Below are 18,159 nucleotides of genomic sequence, written 5' to 3' on the forward strand. Positions count from 1 at the left end.
AACCAGATTCTAAAGAAATGTGAGCCCCTAGATCCTGCTGCACCTGAAGCTTCCCTGAACTTTTCTACATTTTGAATGAATCATTTTCCTTCTTGCCTGAGCCACTTTGGGACACCAGCAACTGAAAAAGCCCTATCTTGGTCACTTTTCTAGAAAGTTAAGCAGCCACCCACACTAGAACTGGTTTTCTTTTTACTTTTCCTTTTAGGAAACGGGGGATCCGGAACAGAGTTCTGTACTGACCCCAGGAGAGCCGCGTTGTAAACAGGAACTGGTCTCCAGCCCACATGAAACCTACCCAGCTGCTCCTCCTCACTGAAGCCCATGATGGACATGGCCTCCAGTGTCTCCTGGAACATCTCATCGTCCTGAGCGGCTGGGATGGGCACAAAGCCGTTGGAGAGAAATGTGTAGTTGTTGAAGCCTTCCAGAAGCAGGTCATCTAGGAGAGGAAGAGAGGGAAGGGGTCAACAAGATGCACTCCTGCTTCCTATTTGCGTTAGGGAATGGGCCAGCATCCTTTTCAAGGCTTACAGGTTAAAGCCCTCCTCTTACATCAACACATTGTTGGCCTCACTGGCCATCGGTGGCCCCAAACAGCAGTTCAGGCTGTACACCGCTCCAGGGTACCTGGCAGGTAAAATCCAACCTTGCCTCCATTTGTAAGCTACACTCGGTGACACAGGGTCACATCTACCCAGTGGAAAGAGGTGCCTCTAGCTTTACTTTCCCAAGGACTCAGCTTCAGGAACAAAACTGTCTGAACAGTGAGCTTATTTCTTATCACTAAGTGGGTAATTGTTATCTTTTATCCAAAATCATACATATACATGAAAAGAATCAATTACCACCAAAAGGTTTATAACAAAAAACCTGCCACACCCAGCCATATTCCTTTTGCAATTACTACCTTTCTCTATAACTGCTTTTTATCTCTTTTAGCTCTTTCTTTTGGCGGTTACCACTATTTTAATATATAATGAGTTTACTATATATAATAATATATATAAAATAGTGCTACACATATGTAATGCACTATACTATAACACATAATATACCGTACCATATATACTACATACAATTAGTATATTATAATATATAGACCATTACATGTAATAGGCTCTTACTGAGTGTGTCAAATTTAGGTATTATCTATGGGCCTCCAGTTACTGTGGATGAAGATTTAGCTCTTGACAACTTTCCCTTTCCTCAAATTATTTCTAGTTAATCCAGTAGTTAGGTCTTATATCTTTGGTTTGCAAATTGGCCCACTGGTTGTTTGGTCAATAAAGTTTTATTGAAACACAGCCACCTCCATTTCCTGGTCTGCTTTCACATTTTAGTGTCTGAGTTGAATAGGTGTAATGGATACTGCAGGATTCTCAAAGTCTAGAATGTTTACTCTTGAACCCTTTAGCAAAAACATTGGCCAACTCCTTGTTTATGGTGTTATATCTATTAAAATTTGTGCTCTGCAAAGTCATATTCTGTAGTTACACCCACTCTGTTGTGGTTTAGTACTTCCCCCAGATTTAAAATTACTTTTCTCTCCTATCGTAGTTGCTCTCATTATACCTCTGATACATTAAATTTCCTCTTCCAGCCATCTTTAATTATGCTGGATTTAAAACACTCTTGGAGGGACATCAATAAGACACTTTTCTTTTTTCATCTAAGGTCTTTTATGGGTCAAGTCACTTGGAAGCTACTTGGTAAACCTGAGATTAAATCGACCAAAGACACATGATAACTCCAATTTTGTGGTTAAATGAAATGCCTGAGTGAAGTACAGGATTTGGGTCTTTACCAAGACTTCTTTATCCATAATACAGATAGGTTTACAAATATTTTATTCTAAGAACCCAGCCCCTTCCCAGTTGTGACATGAAGAATACCACGGCCCCAGGAATTTTAGCCATTGGCCATTAACCTTGTCCTATTTCTGGAAGACCACAGGCAGAATACAAACGTGGAACCCAAGTCATGAGACAACCAAACTGCTGACTTTGGTGCAAAGCAGAGGGAGAGGGGATATAAACATTGGCCCTCAGCTAGCCCATGGCGGCCCAAACTGTAACAGCCAATTTACCACATTTACTGATGTATAACATCCATTCAGCACCTCTTTTTATCCAAGATTACTCTACCTCATACCTGATGTTCCAGAAAGACAAACATCAAGATTTAAATAAAAACACCACCCTCTAGCGGCAGAGCTCTGCCACAATCCCGCTGCAGCAAAGGTGGGAGGTCACACTTTCTTTCGGTAATGTTCTTAATCAAAGTAACAAAACTGACAGGAAGCAAAGTATGTATTCTTCTCCTACATTTTTATTTTATTTATTTATTTATTTATTTATTTTGGTACCAGGGATTGAACTCAGGTCCTTGTGCTTGCAAGGCAGGCGGCAGAACCACTGAGCTAAATCCCCAGCTTCTCATACATTTTTAGACTTAAATTTATTACTAGAAGGCAGACTCTACTACATACCTATATTCACTGAGGCATCACATTTTCCAACTATATGCTTTGCATATTCTTTGAAGAGATTACTGTACTGCATGACTAGAACTTATAATTCCCTCCTGGGACTGTATTTCACATATATGAAATACACATTTCATTTAGAGATCAACCAACCTCAGCACACTGGCTGCTTTAGTAAAGGAAGTTGCACTGTAGCACAGCCACACCCAAGATGGCTGCCTTTGCAGGACAACGGTGGACTTGGGCAGGTGTGACAGAAAGGGAAAGATCTGAGTTTGCTGGGCTGAGGTGTGGCTCAATTGAAGAGCCCTTGCCCAGCCTGACCCAGGCCCTGGCAGCACCATAAAAAGGAGAAAGTTTGTTGACCTCTGTCTTACAAAGGCCACTTCAAAGTCACTTTCAAGACATTTGCCATGAAGAATCCTTTATTCCACGGAACCTTCAAATTCCTTCTTAAATCAAAATGCATCTTATGCACTTGCAAGTCTAACTGACAAACAAGACAATTGTTTTTCTGCCTTCCTCCAAGGCAAAGACTGTGTCCAATGGGACTTAATTAATGATCTAATGTCTAACTGGGGTTGATGTCGGCTATTGTCATATAGTAGGGGCTCGGTAAGTGAGGACAAACGAACAAAGGCAACGTTCACACACAAGAAGAAGGTGAGGATCGTGCATCTGTCCACCACAGGCCCGTCTTACTGCCCCGTCACCTGCCCTGGCCCTGTGGAAGAACACACGCAGCCCTGCACCCCCCAGCCAAGGTCCTGGCCGGTTACTCACTTTTCATCTTCTCCTTGGCTCCTGCAATCAGATAGTAAAATATGTGGAAGGTCCTTTCCTCTCTGGCTTGGCGAATTGCCCGAGACTTCTCTAGAAGATCTGGTTTGGAAGGAGTTAAGGAGATGCAGCCAGTGTTCAGCTCCCAGAAATGTGCTCTTCAGTGCCCAGGGGAGGCGCCCTGGAGAGTTCTGTAGAGTTTAGAGCCGTGCGGGATGGCCATCATGCCTCATTCACGCACGGTGACCACCCAGTTAGCGGTGCCCCAGGGGCCGGCGATTTTGAACTGTGGTGATGGCCCCATGGACAGACGGACACCGCTGTGCTGCAGGTAGATGGCAGGCCCAGAAAGAAGGGGAGCAGAATGAAAGGGAAAAGCACAGAAAGCTGGGAAAAAAATGCCCCCAGGATGAAGTGGTCCGGGAAGGAGATGCTTCCTCAGCGACTGTCACAACCCTGCCTCCTCTCTAGAATGGGCTGCCTCAAAACAGGAGAGGGAATAAGGACACCTTCTCTGAGCTCAGCACTCCACACACATCATCTCAGTAAGTCCCACCAACTGTGCTGGGAAGGAAATGCAGGGATCAGCTGCATTTTCAATATGGGGAAACTGAGGCTCTGTAGCAGACATCCCTGCCCAGTACCAGTGGGCTGTCAGTGGCACCTAGTCCTTGCTTTCAGCTGTATTGTTTTATATCAGGAGTCAGAATGAAGCTCTACGTGACTCAAATAGGCATGTCAGATGGTGGACTGGGCGAGCTGCCACAGAAACCGAGGCCCTGCTCTGTGGAGTGGCCGGCCTCTGCTGAGTTCCATGCAGCTGAGGTCAGTGGGACCCCAATTAAGATCCTCTCCCCTGAATTACAGCTTCTCACTGACCCAATGGGTTGCTCGCTAACTGCACCCAGTCCCAGTACCAGTTTGTTCTATCCAAGCAAGATAAGCAGGGCCTTCCCTCTAATAGCCCTGCCTGCTGCCATCACGCCAGGTGTCCAGCAGTAATTCACTAGATGCCTTCAGAGCAGACCCTGCTCCTAGTCCTTCCCACAACTGTATTCAGTAGGTACTGGATGTGCTTGGGGGCCTTTGTCTTTGTTGCCATCAGCAGCACTGACCAGGACCCAAGACTCAGCTTCTCCACTCCAAGTCTCCTTTCTGTCTGTTCTTGAATTCGCCTTGTGCTGTGGTGGCTCACAGGCCAGGACCCATGGCAGAGGTCCTGGTAATGTCCCCTCCCCTGTTCCTGTGGGCACAGGACTCTAAACTGGGACACTTCAGGATGGTGGAGCAGGCCTATCCGGGCCCAGCTGGGTCAGCCAACCTCACCCTCTCCAAGCCCTGACACCAACCAGCTGTGCCCAGCCCGTACCAGCCCACTTCCAGCCCCGAGTGTGGCAGTTCTCAGCCTTTCCCAGGGCATGTGGCACTACTGGGCTCCACCCCAGAGCTCAGGATTCAGCCAGTCTGGGGCAGAGCCTGAGATGTGGATTTCTAACCAGTGCCAGGGATCCTGACCCTTCAGGTCCAGAGAAAATAAATTGAGGACCATGGCTCTCAAAGGAAGATGCTGAGGCCAGAGGACTGGGCAGAGGAGCAGACGAGGGTCGGGGGTGGGGTGGGCATAGGACACCAGGGCCTTGGCTCGGCCGGGCCTGTTTGGTGGGCAGGCTGGGCAGCCCTAGATCATCTTTGTGGGAAAAGGTACCTGATCTCCAAAGGCGCCTAAGCTGAGGAAAACTGAGGCTCAGAGAGGTTAAATGACTTGGTCAAGACCAGAGTTAACAGGGCTGAGCTGAGAACTAGGCCTAGACCTGACTCAGGTCCACCTTCCACGTCAGGCTCCCAGTGTAGCTGGAACACAGCCTGGCCCCATCACCGCTCCTCAAACTGCCACGAAGCCAGCACCTGTGAGCCTGAGGGCTGCCTACAGGGCTCAGAGGTTAATAAACCCCCACGCCCAGATCCAGCCCCTAGGTCTGGATGCCTCTCCCTGGGCTCCTCTTCACCAGGCAGATTCTGGAAACAGATGACCGACGGGAAGAAATCTCTTCCACCCATTTCACAGGCCACCTCTCTGAGGACAAGTCTTGTGTTTCATGTTGGACAAGGCCTGGTAATGAGGGAGTGGGGACGATCACAGAAAGCCAGGGCTTGGCCAGCCCTTCCTCTGCCTGGCCTGGGGCTGGGCGCTTTCCATAAATGGATTCACTTCACTTATTCTCACAATGGCTCTGTGAGACAGGTCCCACCATGACACCCATTTCACTGATAGGCAGAGAGAGGCTCAGTAACTGGCCCAAGGTCCCCCCAGCCAGAGAGAAATCGATATCCAAAATCAAAAAAGCTGGTTGGGTGCAAACATTGATGTAACCTGCATCCCAGGGCCCGCAGTGCAGGGAAAACAAGCACACAGACTGTTCAGGAAGAAACTCAAGTGCCTGAGGCAGGAGAGGGGGTTCTGTGCCCTTCTGTTCTGGGTGCCCTCAGCCCTGGGCAGGAGGAAGTCGATGTGGCCCAGGCTCTGCAAAGGATACACGTCTCGATGTTGGCTCCCACGATGTAGCCGGTGACGTCGAAATTGATGCGGATGAACTTGCCCTGTGGATGGGGGACAAGGTCAGGGGGCAGCCAGCTCCACTCAGCCTCAGCCCCACTAGGGGCCGTGGGGAGGGAGATGTCGGGGGCACTTCGGCTGGTGTGGGGAGACTCCTGCTGACACGCAGAGCCTCACAGGTCCGCCTGTCCATGCTAAGCTGGGATGGTCCCAGGCCTGATGGAGACACGGGGACTGCACAGTGCCCTGTCAGGTCCCTCGTGTTGGGCTTTCGTAAGAGCTCCAAGTCCAGCACGGCTGTCCCCATTTAAAGGTGGGAAAACAGAGGCTGAGAGGGACTGAGTAACCCTGCGTGACACTGATCCTCAGGGCTCAGCTGGAAAGGCACCCAGTGGCTAGAAGCTCCCTCCTGCCCACTTCCTGCCCAGACACCTGCTGCTTCCGGCATTATCCCTCTGTGGGGTAACCAGCTCCTGTCCTGGCAAGCCCTGCCTGGCTGTCCCACGGGCAGGACGGTGCTGTATCCCTGGCCTCATCTGAGACCTGCCTTGAAGGGGACAGCTGATCTCCTGCCCCAGGCACAGTGAGGCCCACAGTGGAGCACATGACTCCAGCCCTCCCTGTGACTCAGCCCCTGCTCCTCCTTTCTCAGCAGGTGACAAATGGTCACACGCTCTTCCCCACCACGACTGTCAAGTGAGTGGTAGCCCTGGGTGGGCATACGCCCCCCCCCACCCCTGGGCGGGCTTGGGTTCCATGAAACTATCACACTTTCCTAATCGGGAATGAGACAGAGTGACTGTGGGCAGCCACACTGGAGGTACTGCAACAGGGAGCTGCTGGTGGGGCCCAGGACAGCGGCTGCCCTCCCTGCTTCCCAAGGAGGGGCCACCAGTGAGCAGGCATGTTTTTTAAGAGTTAACCTTGAATTTGCTCTCAGGGATGATGTGCCAGATCCATTGCTCCATCTAAACGCAGAGCTCCCCGGTGGAGGTGGCACTTCCACTACAGGGATTTTAGGAACCTGGGAGGTGACGATTTGCCTTGTCCCATAATGCTTTGGGTGCCCCACAGTGACCTGGAGTCCAAGACACCAAGCATGTCCACCTCCTCTGTGCCCTGTGAATGCTCTGCTTGACATTCATGAAGGTGGAAAGCTTGTTTCTAACTACCTAGACCTAGAACGTAACTGTTTTAGGTTAAAAAGTAGAACAAACATGAAATGTAAGCTTGGCACTGCATGCCTATAGTCTTCACACTCTGGGAGGCTAAAGCAGATTTCAAGTTCAAGCCCAGCCAGGGGGACTTAGTGAGACTCTCTGTCTCAAACTAAAAAAAAAAAAAGAACTGGGGCTGTAGCTCAATTTGTGCTTTCCTGAATGAATGAGCACTGGATATACGTGTCTAGCACATAGCAGGTGCTCCATATCTGTTTATGGAATTAACTATGAATGTGAAATGCAGACCAGTGCTTGACACACAGCAGACATTCGGTGGGTAATTGGTGAATGGATGAATGGCAGGAACTCGTGGGAGACTGGACCTGCAGGACAGGATGGAGAAAACTCCGGTGACATCCACCTCTTCCTTCAGGCTTGGCTTCCCCAGCACACAGACCCCCTGCATTCTCAGGCAGGAGGTGACACTAGGGGACCCAAATCTTTCCCAGAAAGCCACCCGCGTGGCTCTGCTACTTACGAATCGAGAGGAGTTATCGTTCTTCACTGTTTTGGCATTGCCGAAAGCCTCCAGAATGGGGTTTGCTTGTAGAAGCTGTTTTTCCAGCTCTCCCTAAAATTCATCCACATCTAATTATTAGAGGAACAACCCGGGCCCTAACAGTTCAGAGCGAACTAGACAGGCTCCACCCTTGACCCAGGACTTTTCTCCTATCTTCCACGCCCACCCGTTAGACACTGCCGACAACTTTGAAGTTTACTGGGTGCTCAGGCGGAGCTTTCTGAGAGCTAGGACGTTATTCCCTAGGAAAACTGCTCTTTCCAAGACAAGGGTCTGCTCGCTTTTGTAACGTCACTGCCGCTGAAACACTGCAAAACACTGGGGGTGTCATTTATATTGTAGTGAATGGTAGCCCTGGAGTTGGCCGGTGCACAGCCTGTCTTGCTGTACGTGTGATTTTGCTACAGCTCGTGTTTAATAAGCAGCCTTCCTCAGGCCAAGTGACTGTAATCCTCCGGATTACTTCATGTGACTTCTCAAAGTTGTAGTTTCCTTGGTCTGCTTTTCTGACGCCTCTTACGGACAGCAACTAAGAGAGCAGCAAAACCCACTCGGGGTCCTCTCAACTGACTGCAGAACAAAGCTGCGAAGCAAGTTGCCCGGGCTCCATTCATCAGGTTAAATGCAGCTGAGACAGAACACAGCCCCCAACCCCTCTGCTCGGGTCCTGTGCACAGACGCAGTCACGTGATTAACCGTGGCGGGAAGGGCCAACAGGGAAGGCAAGCCTGGAAAGTGGTGAGCTGCCCTCTGCCCAGCCCTGGTATGAGGCAGCAGCTGCTGGAGCTAAGGAAGAGGAAGGATCTCAGGGTTTCTCCTCACTCCCCTTTTCCTTGTCTTTTTTTCCCCTTTCAGGCAGCAGATGGCTATGCAGAAGGTAGCAGGAGGCCACCCAACAGGGAAAAGAGTGGGCCTGGCCTGCTCCCGTGGTAGTGGGAGGAGCTGCCCCAGTGGACTGGGCCGGAGGCTCCTACTTCCTCTGCGCATTTATTTGAACGCCTCCTCCTTTGCTCCCAGAGCCCAGGAGAAAGCCTTGTCTCCATGGAACTCCCGGCCGCAACCAGAATCGTGTGATGTTGGAAGCCAGCAAGGAGCATCATGGGTTTTTCCTTGGTAGCCCGAAAAGACGAAAGGAACCCCTCTGTCCACACTTTGAGGTTCCACTGTCTCCCTGAAAGTCTCCTTCTCTACAATGAGGATTCTAGTAGGTGGGGTCGAATGGCCATCACAGAAGAGCTGTAGACATCCTCACTTAATACTGATGAGGCCACTGCCCAGAGTGACAGCCAAGGTGACAACACTGGCTATCATATAAGGTCCCAACTCTCCTGTGAGCAACAGTGCTGCTGCCAGCGTCTTCCTCGAGTGTGCTCTTGCTAGGTGCCATAGCAGGCCCCTGGGAGTCTCCCCAGGCTGGGACCCGTGTGCCAGCTGCCCTCCAAGCTCTGCGTTAGAGACGAGTTTACACTTGCAGACCAGGTCGTGTGGCGTAGCTGGGGCCTTACCGTGCCACCGAAGCCGTGAGCCTATGACTGCTCTGAGCACCCGGCATGCAGAAGACACACACACACACTGCACACGCATGCACGGGACACACACGGGTGCATGGGGCAGGGCAGGGACTCGGGATGGGGACAGGAGAGGGAGGGAGGCATGCCACGATGTCAGTCCAGCCAGGGAAGCTTTGGGGCCTGACAGCCCTAAACCGCTCAACCAGACGGGACAATGTCACTGGGGCATTCCAGTCAGGGCACTGGGGGTGGCCACGGTGGTGGGAAGGATGAGGGGGCTCATCCGGGACTGGGGAGACCGACATGGGATTCCAGTGGGGGTCCTGTGGGTGGCAAACGCACCCCACACCCCACCCTGGTGTCAGACATCCACAAGATGGAATCTGGGTGTAGTTGTTGACGTGGGGTGTGAAACTCAGGGGCCTGCCCTGATCTACCACTGGCTGGGGGCCCCAGGGTGCGACAGGAGCATGCAGATAGATCTAAGTCCACTCTGTGCCTCCCGCACACACCAGCAACACACTCTCATTACTCACGTAGGCAAAAGATGGGCCTTGCTGCGGTCGAACCGTACGGTACAAAACAAGTGTCAGTGTTATTTCCAGCAACCCCCATCGGGGACTGGGACACACGGCTTCACCCTCCCACCAAATGCCCAACTCCCTGAGCACCGCAGAAAGCACAGGCTCCATTTCCCTTTCTTTTGTCTTGTCCCTCCCTCTTCTAATTTCTTAGAGATCCAGAAATCTCAAAGGGTTTTTGTAATACAAGGGACCAGGGGGACGTTTTCACACAGCATTCGGCCACATCACGGCTGAAGCGTATTCACATACAGGGCCCAGAGCGGGCCCCGAGGAAGATCAGCCATCAGCAGTACCGATCATCTTATATTGTTACTACATGGGGGCGGGGGGCAGCGAGAAGCTGCTGACACACAGTGGGGCCATCTGTTCCCAGATGTTTCACGCTGCCTGAAAACCAGCTTGCCAAGGCCCGACCTCTGATGAGGAAGGAAAGTCCCTGAAGCTAGGGCTGCTGCCCCCAGTCTCCAAGGGCCTGCAGGCGAGCTGGCACTGTGACCGCAGTCACCTCTCAGGGACTGAGGCAGGGGCCAGGGTGGCAGAAGCAGGGATGCCACGCCACATCCTCTGGGACAGACGAGGCAGGGCAAACCCAGGAAGAGAGGAGGGGCTCTGGAGACCTGCTTTTCCTTCCTTGCAAACCCTCATTCCCACGGGGTCACTGTGAGTCCCTTTCAGGGTTACTCTCCCTTCCGCTTGTTCTGAAGCTCAGGGGACACGGGGACAGCCTCCCATTCCTGGCCCCATCCCTGCGGTGTGTGGCACACAGGAAGGGCTCAGTTCACAGTCACAGAAGCCACTGCTTAGGTGACTTCAACGTCCTCTTGTCCCATGGGAAAGGGACATACAGAAAAGAGCAAATCCAAAGTGTACCACAGCTTAGGGAGTCCACAGGGATTCACTGAAGGGAGGGCTTCCTAATAGGGCATGACCGGGCCCCACCCCTGGGGACAGCAGTCAGGGCCTGGACACACTTTTAACGGGGCGCATGCTGCCATCTAGTGGGTGGAGGCCAGGGATGCACAGCACAGCCCATGTGACAGAATTACTTGGCCCACATGGCCTCTGCTGAGAAGCCCTGCCATGAGGCCATGGGAAGGCTCACTCCTCAGCCTGGGGATTGCGTTTGGCTGGACAGGAAGTGCTTGGCTGGTCACTTGGTCACATGGGTGTCAAGCCCTCCTGCACTGTCAGGGGCCAGGCAGTGGTGCGAGGCTCATGTCCTGCCCCGGGTCCTCTTGATATTAGGTCGATCGGGAGCTTGCTCACCAAGCCAGGTCACCCTGGGGACCCACACTCACCGTGATGCTGGTGTCCTTCTTGCCCTTGTGTGACGAGGCCACCACAGCCAGGTACTGGATGACCTTCTTGGTGTTTTCTGTTTTGCCGGCTCCAGACTCACCTCTGAAAGACAGGGAGACAATGACATGGGGACAGTGACCCCAGGGAATCCACACAGGTGTTCCCAGGGCTCACTGCAGAGCCAAGCAAAGCGATGGCATTGTTACTGCCATTCCCCAGGGGGAAACTAAGGCTCCTTGGATGGGGTCACTTGCCCAAAGACACATGGCCAGGAGGGGCTGAGCTGAGCCTCAGACCCAGGTCGAATACTCAATCAATTCTTCAAAGAGGATGAGGAAAAGGATTCAGATGAGAAAGAATGAGAGAGAAAAAAAGCTGAGTTTCAGTGCAAGGGCGAAACTTAGGTCTGTTTGGAACTGACCGCTTTTAAAGCACCATTAGCATAGTTAGAAATGGAGAGGCCAGGCAAAGAGCAGTATTCAAAGATCCTCAGAGTAGGAGGACCTAAGCTTTCCTCACAGAAAAAAAGGAGTGATTATCCCAAGCCCTCAATCTCTGGGGAATCCCCCTGAATATCAGGCAGTCAGCTAATGGTCTCATTTATATAGCAAAAAGAAAAACTTGAAATAACTTATGCTAAGGTGGACATGACTGATAGGTTCAATCAGCCAGGCACTGTCTATCAAAAGAATACTCCTAGAATACGTAGGTAGATTTTGGACCAAGGTAGACTTCTTGGCCTGCTACCTCTTCTGGCCACCAGAGCTCACCATGGTGGGAGTGCTTCACTTGGGGTCTCCAGACAGCCCCAGAGCCCCGTTCTAGGTGCCAAGGGAGCACAGGGGTCCCCTGAAGATTCTCTCAGTCTTCGTTCTCCTCCATGTTTCCTTTCTTTGCCTAAACCCTCCCATTTTCTGAGCTCATTTCATATTCTAAAATATAAGAGATTTTTTAAGTCTGCACAAGAGTTCGTCTACCCCAAGGTCAGCCCAAGGTTGCTGGTGCTGAACCAGTGCCACCGACGCCAGCACAGCCTCTACTCTGCTTCCTAATTAGGCAATGGACACAGGATCTTCTCTGCCAAGGCCTAGAGGAAGAGAAGAGAAGAGAGCAAGCAAGCACAACATCACTGGCCCAGCTGCGCATGCACCTTTCTTGGTGTGAAAAGCTGTTCCGTCCCCGATATTCATGTGGCTCCCACCCCTGCTGCCTGCTAGTAGTGCCCTCTAGTGCTGGTGCCATCCAACTCCTACACACCCTGCAAAGCCCAGTTACACATTGCCTCTGTCTTGCAGATTGTCTCGAGCAGACACAAATCACTTTGTATAACTGATAGGCAGATTTAATGAACACACATATAAAAAAGTTAGAATATTGCCCAGTACATAATACTGCTAGCTGTGATTATTTTTTTAACTACTTTTTCTCTGAGGCACAAACATTTGATTTGTATCATGACCTACACCATCATCCTCTCATAAAATAGAAACTATATCCCATTTTTCCACTGTTCACCTCAGAGTCAGCAAAGATCCAGATGGTACATATTTCAGGCCTCTGGGACACGTGCTATGTCATGTCCACTCCATTCTGCTGTCTAGCAGGAAAGCCAATGTGTGCATTCATGTGCGTTCCAATAAAGCTTTATTTACAAAAGGGAGGTGGATTTGGCCCTCTGGTCTTGGTTTGTCAAGGCCTGGTTTGAGTTCCTCAGTGCCTTCTGGTCCTTGTAGATTAAAGCATAAAGCCCTCCCTACAGCCCAGTGCACCCCAGCGCCGTGCTCTCTCTGAACACAGGGTGGTGTCATCCTGGGGCCCCTCCACCCTCTCAGCACCCCCAGCTTCCTAATCCCAGATGAACCAGATGCTAGATAAAGCATAGCTCCCGTCAGCATGTGAGTCACCCAGTTCCCGGCCCTGGCCACCTGCAGCTGACTGCTGGTCCCAACCCGCTCTTCCTGACCATGCACTGCCAGCTCCTGTTAACCTGCAGGTCTCAAGTCTGCTGATTTTGACAGCGGGAAGACAAGTGAATGAGAATTGAGCTGTGGTGCTGCAGGGGTGACCGGGCGTCTGGGATTTCCCATCCAACAGCGAACACCTATGTACTGCGCACGGGTCCAGGCCCAGGAAGGCAGGGCCAGGTCACGGGGGCCTCTGAAACCTGGATTTTCTTCTATGGCTACGGGGAACCATTTCTGTAGGGCAATAAGGCTTTAGAGTGAGTGGAACGAAAATGCAAACTGCAAGAAGGAGTCTGGATTACAGGAGAGATTAAACACCACTGCTGCCAATGCCAGCACTGGGCCCTGCACAGCACTTATCCTAAGGTGCTGGTGTTTCTCCCAGTCCTTCACAGGCAGGGACTCGGTCCTCCAGAACCCAAGGGGGTGCCGGCTGTCCCACTTTACAGGTAGGTAGACTCAGGCTTAGAGAGGCACGGTGACTTGTTTCTGAGCACTTGCAGCTGGCCAGTGATGGGAGTGACTTTCTCACACCACACGGGTGGTATTTATGACTCAGTGGTGGGTGGATATTCTCACAGTGAATGTTTACCGAATGACAAATGGGGCCTGGTCGGGGCTGGGGCAGGGAGTTTAGAGGCCAGGCCAGTGACAGACCCTGGGCGAGGGAGAGGCCAGGGAGCCAGAGTGGACCCCGGTGAGGATGCCTTGCAGCTCCTCCATCTAAGCAGGAGCTGTCGGAGGCTCTCAACTTAAATAAAAGTTCAGCTCCTCCGTGCACTGACTGTGTGTCAGATACTCCACAGCCACCGTCACAGCAGGCCCACGGGACAGCAGCATTCTGCAGGAAGCAGTAGCTGGGACGGCATGGGCCTCGGGGTGATGACGGTGCCTTCTTCATCCTCAAACCCACCCACGCTCAGCTCAGAGAGGTGGTCTGCCGTCAGGCACTCTCTCCCCGCTCCCCTGGGTCACACAGAGTGCCCTCGCTGAGCAGGAGTATCTACCTTGGCATCTGGGCAGATGGCGTGGGATTCCCTGTGGTTGGCAGAAAAGTGGCCCTCTCCCCCAAGTCGCCCATGTCCTGATCCCCAGACTGTGACTTCTCTAGCTTAGGAGGGATTCACAGCCCAGGACACGATGCTGGTCCTGGTGTGGGCACCACAGATCTAGCAGCGCTAGACCACTAACTTCTTCTGTGGTGTTGGGTTCTTGTCTCTTCACTGGTAAGCATCCAATACAGATTCCGGTCAGGGAGGATGAGCTTCCCACGCGGCCCTCTCCCCTTCCTCACAGAGCCGGTTTGGTCAAATATGCAGCTGTCCTTTAGCTCCCAGGGTGACTGGCTCTTGCACCCCCGAAGACACCCCAATCTTCAGAAGCTCAAGGGCCTTACATAAAATGTGTTAGTATTTGCACATAACCTACACAATCCTCCCATGCACTTTAAACCATCTCTATGTTCCTTCTAATACCCACACCATGTAAATGCCACGTTATGTATGCAGTTATTTATTTTCAGGGAATAATGCCATGGAAAGAAGTCTAAATATGTTCACTGAGACATAAGTTGTTTTAAGTGCCTTCAGCCTGCAAGTGGTTGAATCTGCATACGCAGACCCTCCGGTGTGAGCCTCGAAGGCGGTTGCTCCGGTGACGTGCACACAACCACTTGGCTTTACGACACTGACGTAAACACTGCACATCCAGGACCCCGAGCCCACTGAGTTTCCTGCTTCCCGCCCATCTGTGCTTCCCCAGAATTAGTCGTGGCTTTATTATTTCCCAATTTTCTATATAGTTCAACCCCAAACTTATCAGAAGTTATCTAAGTCTTCTCCCAGTACCGCTCAAGGTCCTCCAGGCCTCTATCACCATCTGAGATTCTTATGCACCTTCGCCACTGCAGGACCCCCAGAGCTAGCAGGCGCTGGTGGGTCCTGGTACACGGGGCGGCGCAGAGTGAGTCTGTCTTTCCCACCCTGGGAGATTGCAGTGAGGAGCATTCTGGAGGAAGGCTAGCAAAGCACTTATAAGGGGAGAAAGCAGGCTCAGATTTCAACACCAAATGCGATCCCAAGGCGTGAGAGTTCAGGGCTGCCTGCTTCGGACAGAGAACTTCTACTGTGGTGTTCGGTGAGTATCCGCTTTGAGCACCTGTGAACAAATCAAAGCTCCTCGCCCGCGCAGATCCCTGAACACACTGGCTCTCGCCCCAAGACAGACAGGGTGAAGAGCAGCTCCACTTACGTGCACAGAATAGACTGGTCCTCGCGATCTGCGAATAGAAAGGAAAACAGCTGTGAGTTGAAGGGAGCTCTGCACCAAGGATCTGGATGCTGCCCTCCCTGGCCTCTTATCCTTCAGCCCTGCACTCGGCCACCGAGAGTGGGCAGGCACGGGGCAGGACCAAAGCCAGGGGGCAGCTGCAGAGGCTGTGCACATCAGCCTGGACGACTCTGGGGTCCCAGAGAGCCTCCCCCTGCCAGACTAGGTCGTGGACAGGACAAAGACTTTGGGTCCGGACAGAATTCCCTCCCACGGGCCAACATCACACTTCTCCAGGCTGCAGCTCCTTGTCTAACGTGGTGGTGGACATCAGCAGCCTCCCTCTCCTTCCAGGAGGCAGAATCATATACTCTGTTGCCAGGATATCCTCGCTGCTGTCACATCCAGTCTTGGGGGCCCCCCTTGGTCCCCAGAAGAGACAAGCATGTGCCTCTGGCACTGATCTGCCTCTCTGGCCCAAAACTCTGAGCTCAGTCAAGTCGTGAACCAGCAGGTAGACAGAGTCCTGCGGTACCTCACCCCCTGTCCCAGGGGCCAGGAAACCCCAGATTATGTCATTTGGGGGGCTGGCACCCCAGTCGTCCCACCCCATCTGCCAGCTCCCTGATGCTCCTCCATAAATCCTCTTCCTCTCTAAGGCACCCCAGCCAGTGTCTGCTGAGAGGGACACTTCAGAGACGTCCCTGGTCGTTCTAACACCACATCTCCAGCACCTGGCAGGTGTTAGGTGCTTAGTTATGTTTTTTTGAATGAACGAGGACAGATGGATGGATGGGAGGGTAGAGGATGGGATGATGAATAAAAGCATGGATGGGAGATAATGCATGGGAAGATGGGTGGATGGAAGAAAGAAAGGGAAGAATGAAGGATGGACAGGAGGCAGGGTAGGAATGAAGGGGGCCATGTCTATCCCTCGGGGCACAGAGGACAGCAGTGACCCCATGGAGAGGTGGAGGAGTGACCTAGCCCTTTATCTTTAGGTTAATGTATCTTAGAGATTGCTCTGAATCACACCTTAACAATCTACCTTGCTTTCCCCTCTTCTTCCCTTTGTTCCTGCCTTTCTTTTTATTTTTGTGGTGCTAGGAGTAGAACCTAGGGCCTAGGGTGGCCCCTGCAGGAAGTAGGGCCCAAGGATTGGGTGGGGCAAAGGGTGAGAACTTCCATGGGCACCGGATTTTACCATCAGCTCATGATTCTGTCCTCCATTTGAGCTGCACCAATGCTGGCCAGGCCTAAAATCCCTATGCTGCTGCAAGGATTTCCCCAGCCCCTCCATACCCACTCAGGGGTGCATCAGAAATGCCATCTGTGTGCCCAAGACACACCTGCACGTTGTTCACTGCCATGGTGTCTGTGCAGTAGACAAAGACTGGGAACAAGCCCTTCACAAGCAGGGATAACCAGGCCTGGTGTTTGAATTCCTCTATGCCACACCATGATGCATTTGTCAGCCACTTAAAAGAATGAGGCAGGGAGCAGGGGTAGCTAGCTCAGTGGTGGAGTGCTCGTCCAGCTTGCACAGGCCCTGGGTTCTACCCTTTGTGTCACAAAAATGAAAAGAAAGGAGAAACTCAGGCAGGGAGGGAGGAAAAGGAAAGTAGATTGTTACAGCCTGATATAGAATAATCTCTAAGACACATTAAAAATAAAGGGACAAGTGGAATAGTACCATGCCTCATGTTTTACGAGGGATACAAGTCAGGCACCATGATACAGGCCTGTAATCCCAGCAGTTTGGGGGCCAAGGCAGGAGGACAGAAAGTTAGAACCCAGCCTGGGCAACTTAGTGACTTAGCAAGATCCTAATCTCAGAAGAACACTAGGGATGTAGCTCAGTGAAAGTTTCCAGGTCAAATCCCCACTACCACAAAAAATAAAAATAAAAATAGAAAGATGACACGACAAGGTTACATCCTGATAGACCCATTGCAAGTTGAAAATGACATAAATCAAACATCGTTTGAATCATCTAGCCTACCCAGCACCCCAGCTCAGCCACACAGCATGCTGGACAGCATCAACTGTTTCCCTTGAGGACTGCCTGGGAGCTGCAGGTCACTGCTCGTGCCCAGGGTCCTGAGGGAGGTCCGGACTGACTGCTAGTGGCTGGGAGAAGATCCGAATTCCACATTTGAAGCACAGGTTCTCCTGCATGGCTGCACCACTGTGAAGTGGAAAATTCTAAGTCACCCATTTGAAGGTGTGGACCCCCTACCTGCAAAGCCACTCGGGGTGCTGCCCACAGGGGCTGACCCTGCACAGACGACTGGCAGTGAGGGCAGGAGGGAGCTCCACTATGGCCTCATCTACTTCTGTTCTGGTTTCGCTTGTGCCATGAATATGTAAAATATACAACTCGGCCCTCAGCCCGTCAAGCAGCCAGCATTGTTCATTTGCCAGCCCATTTATTTTGTTTAGACAGGGTTTTGCTACACCAGTAAGTCGCCCAGGTAGGACTCAAACTTGAGATCCCTCTGCCCTGGCCTCCAGAGCACTGGGATCACAGGCCAGCATCACTACACTCACCTCCAACATCGTTGTTGATGAAACCGGCGTGACCCTAAGTTTAGAAAAGAAAACACAACAGCTGCACCAACCTCCCATGGGTGGCAGAGACCTCACTACACCTGGGCCCCCAGAACTGCTTCTCTTCTCTCTCAGCCCCCTGGAGTGGGCACCGGCTCTGCTCACCCTGGCACGGAAGGAGAACAAAGCTCAGGAACGAGTGACTTGCCTAAGTCACGCAGTGGGGTGAAGCGTGGCCCCCAAGGGACGTGTCAAGTAGGAACCTCAGAAGGTGTTGTTACACAGAATAAGGGTCTTGGGGACGTAACTGAAGCAGGGGTTTGAAGGTGCAGTCTCTTGGTTAGGGCAGGACCTACGTCCGGGACTGCGATGCTTCTTTTTCAGCAAGAGAGAGGGATGAGAGACAGAGGGGAGAAGTCTT

The 18,159-nt window shown here is 51.8% G+C and overlaps 1 protein-coding gene across 8 annotated transcripts in view; it reads right to left on the reverse strand.

Annotated features, from left to right (window-relative positions):
* The window catches only part of Myh11 (myosin heavy chain 11), a 123,632-nt gene that overhangs the window by 46,043 nt on the left and 59,430 nt on the right, over nt 1–18,159 (reverse strand). For 6 of the 8 annotated variants that reach the window (XM_019205498.1, XM_010610776.3, XM_010610777.3 and 3 more), the window contains 7 exons: nt 15,171–15,198; nt 10,956–11,058; nt 9,610–9,630; nt 7,521–7,613; nt 5,803–5,866; nt 3,272–3,370; nt 299–442 (listed from right to left, as the gene is read on the reverse strand). In XM_019205498.1, the coding sequence (XP_019061043.1) occupies nt 299–442; nt 3,272–3,370; nt 5,803–5,866; nt 7,521–7,613; nt 9,610–9,630; nt 10,956–11,058; nt 15,171–15,198 (552 nt within the window). The remainder of the gene's footprint in view (nt 1–298; nt 443–3,271; nt 3,371–5,802; nt 5,867–7,520; nt 7,614–9,609; nt 9,631–10,955; nt 11,059–15,170; nt 15,199–18,159) is intronic. The other 2 variants (XM_019205499.1, XM_019205503.1) reach the window with 1 other exon arrangement.

The sequence above is a fragment of the Fukomys damarensis genome, unplaced genomic scaffold, assembly GCF_012274545.1.
Source record: "Fukomys damarensis isolate Sample0158 unplaced genomic scaffold, DMR_v1.0_HiC HiC_scaffold_34, whole genome shotgun sequence".
In the NCBI taxonomy this organism is placed as follows: Eukaryota; Metazoa; Chordata; class Mammalia; order Rodentia; family Bathyergidae; genus Fukomys; species Fukomys damarensis.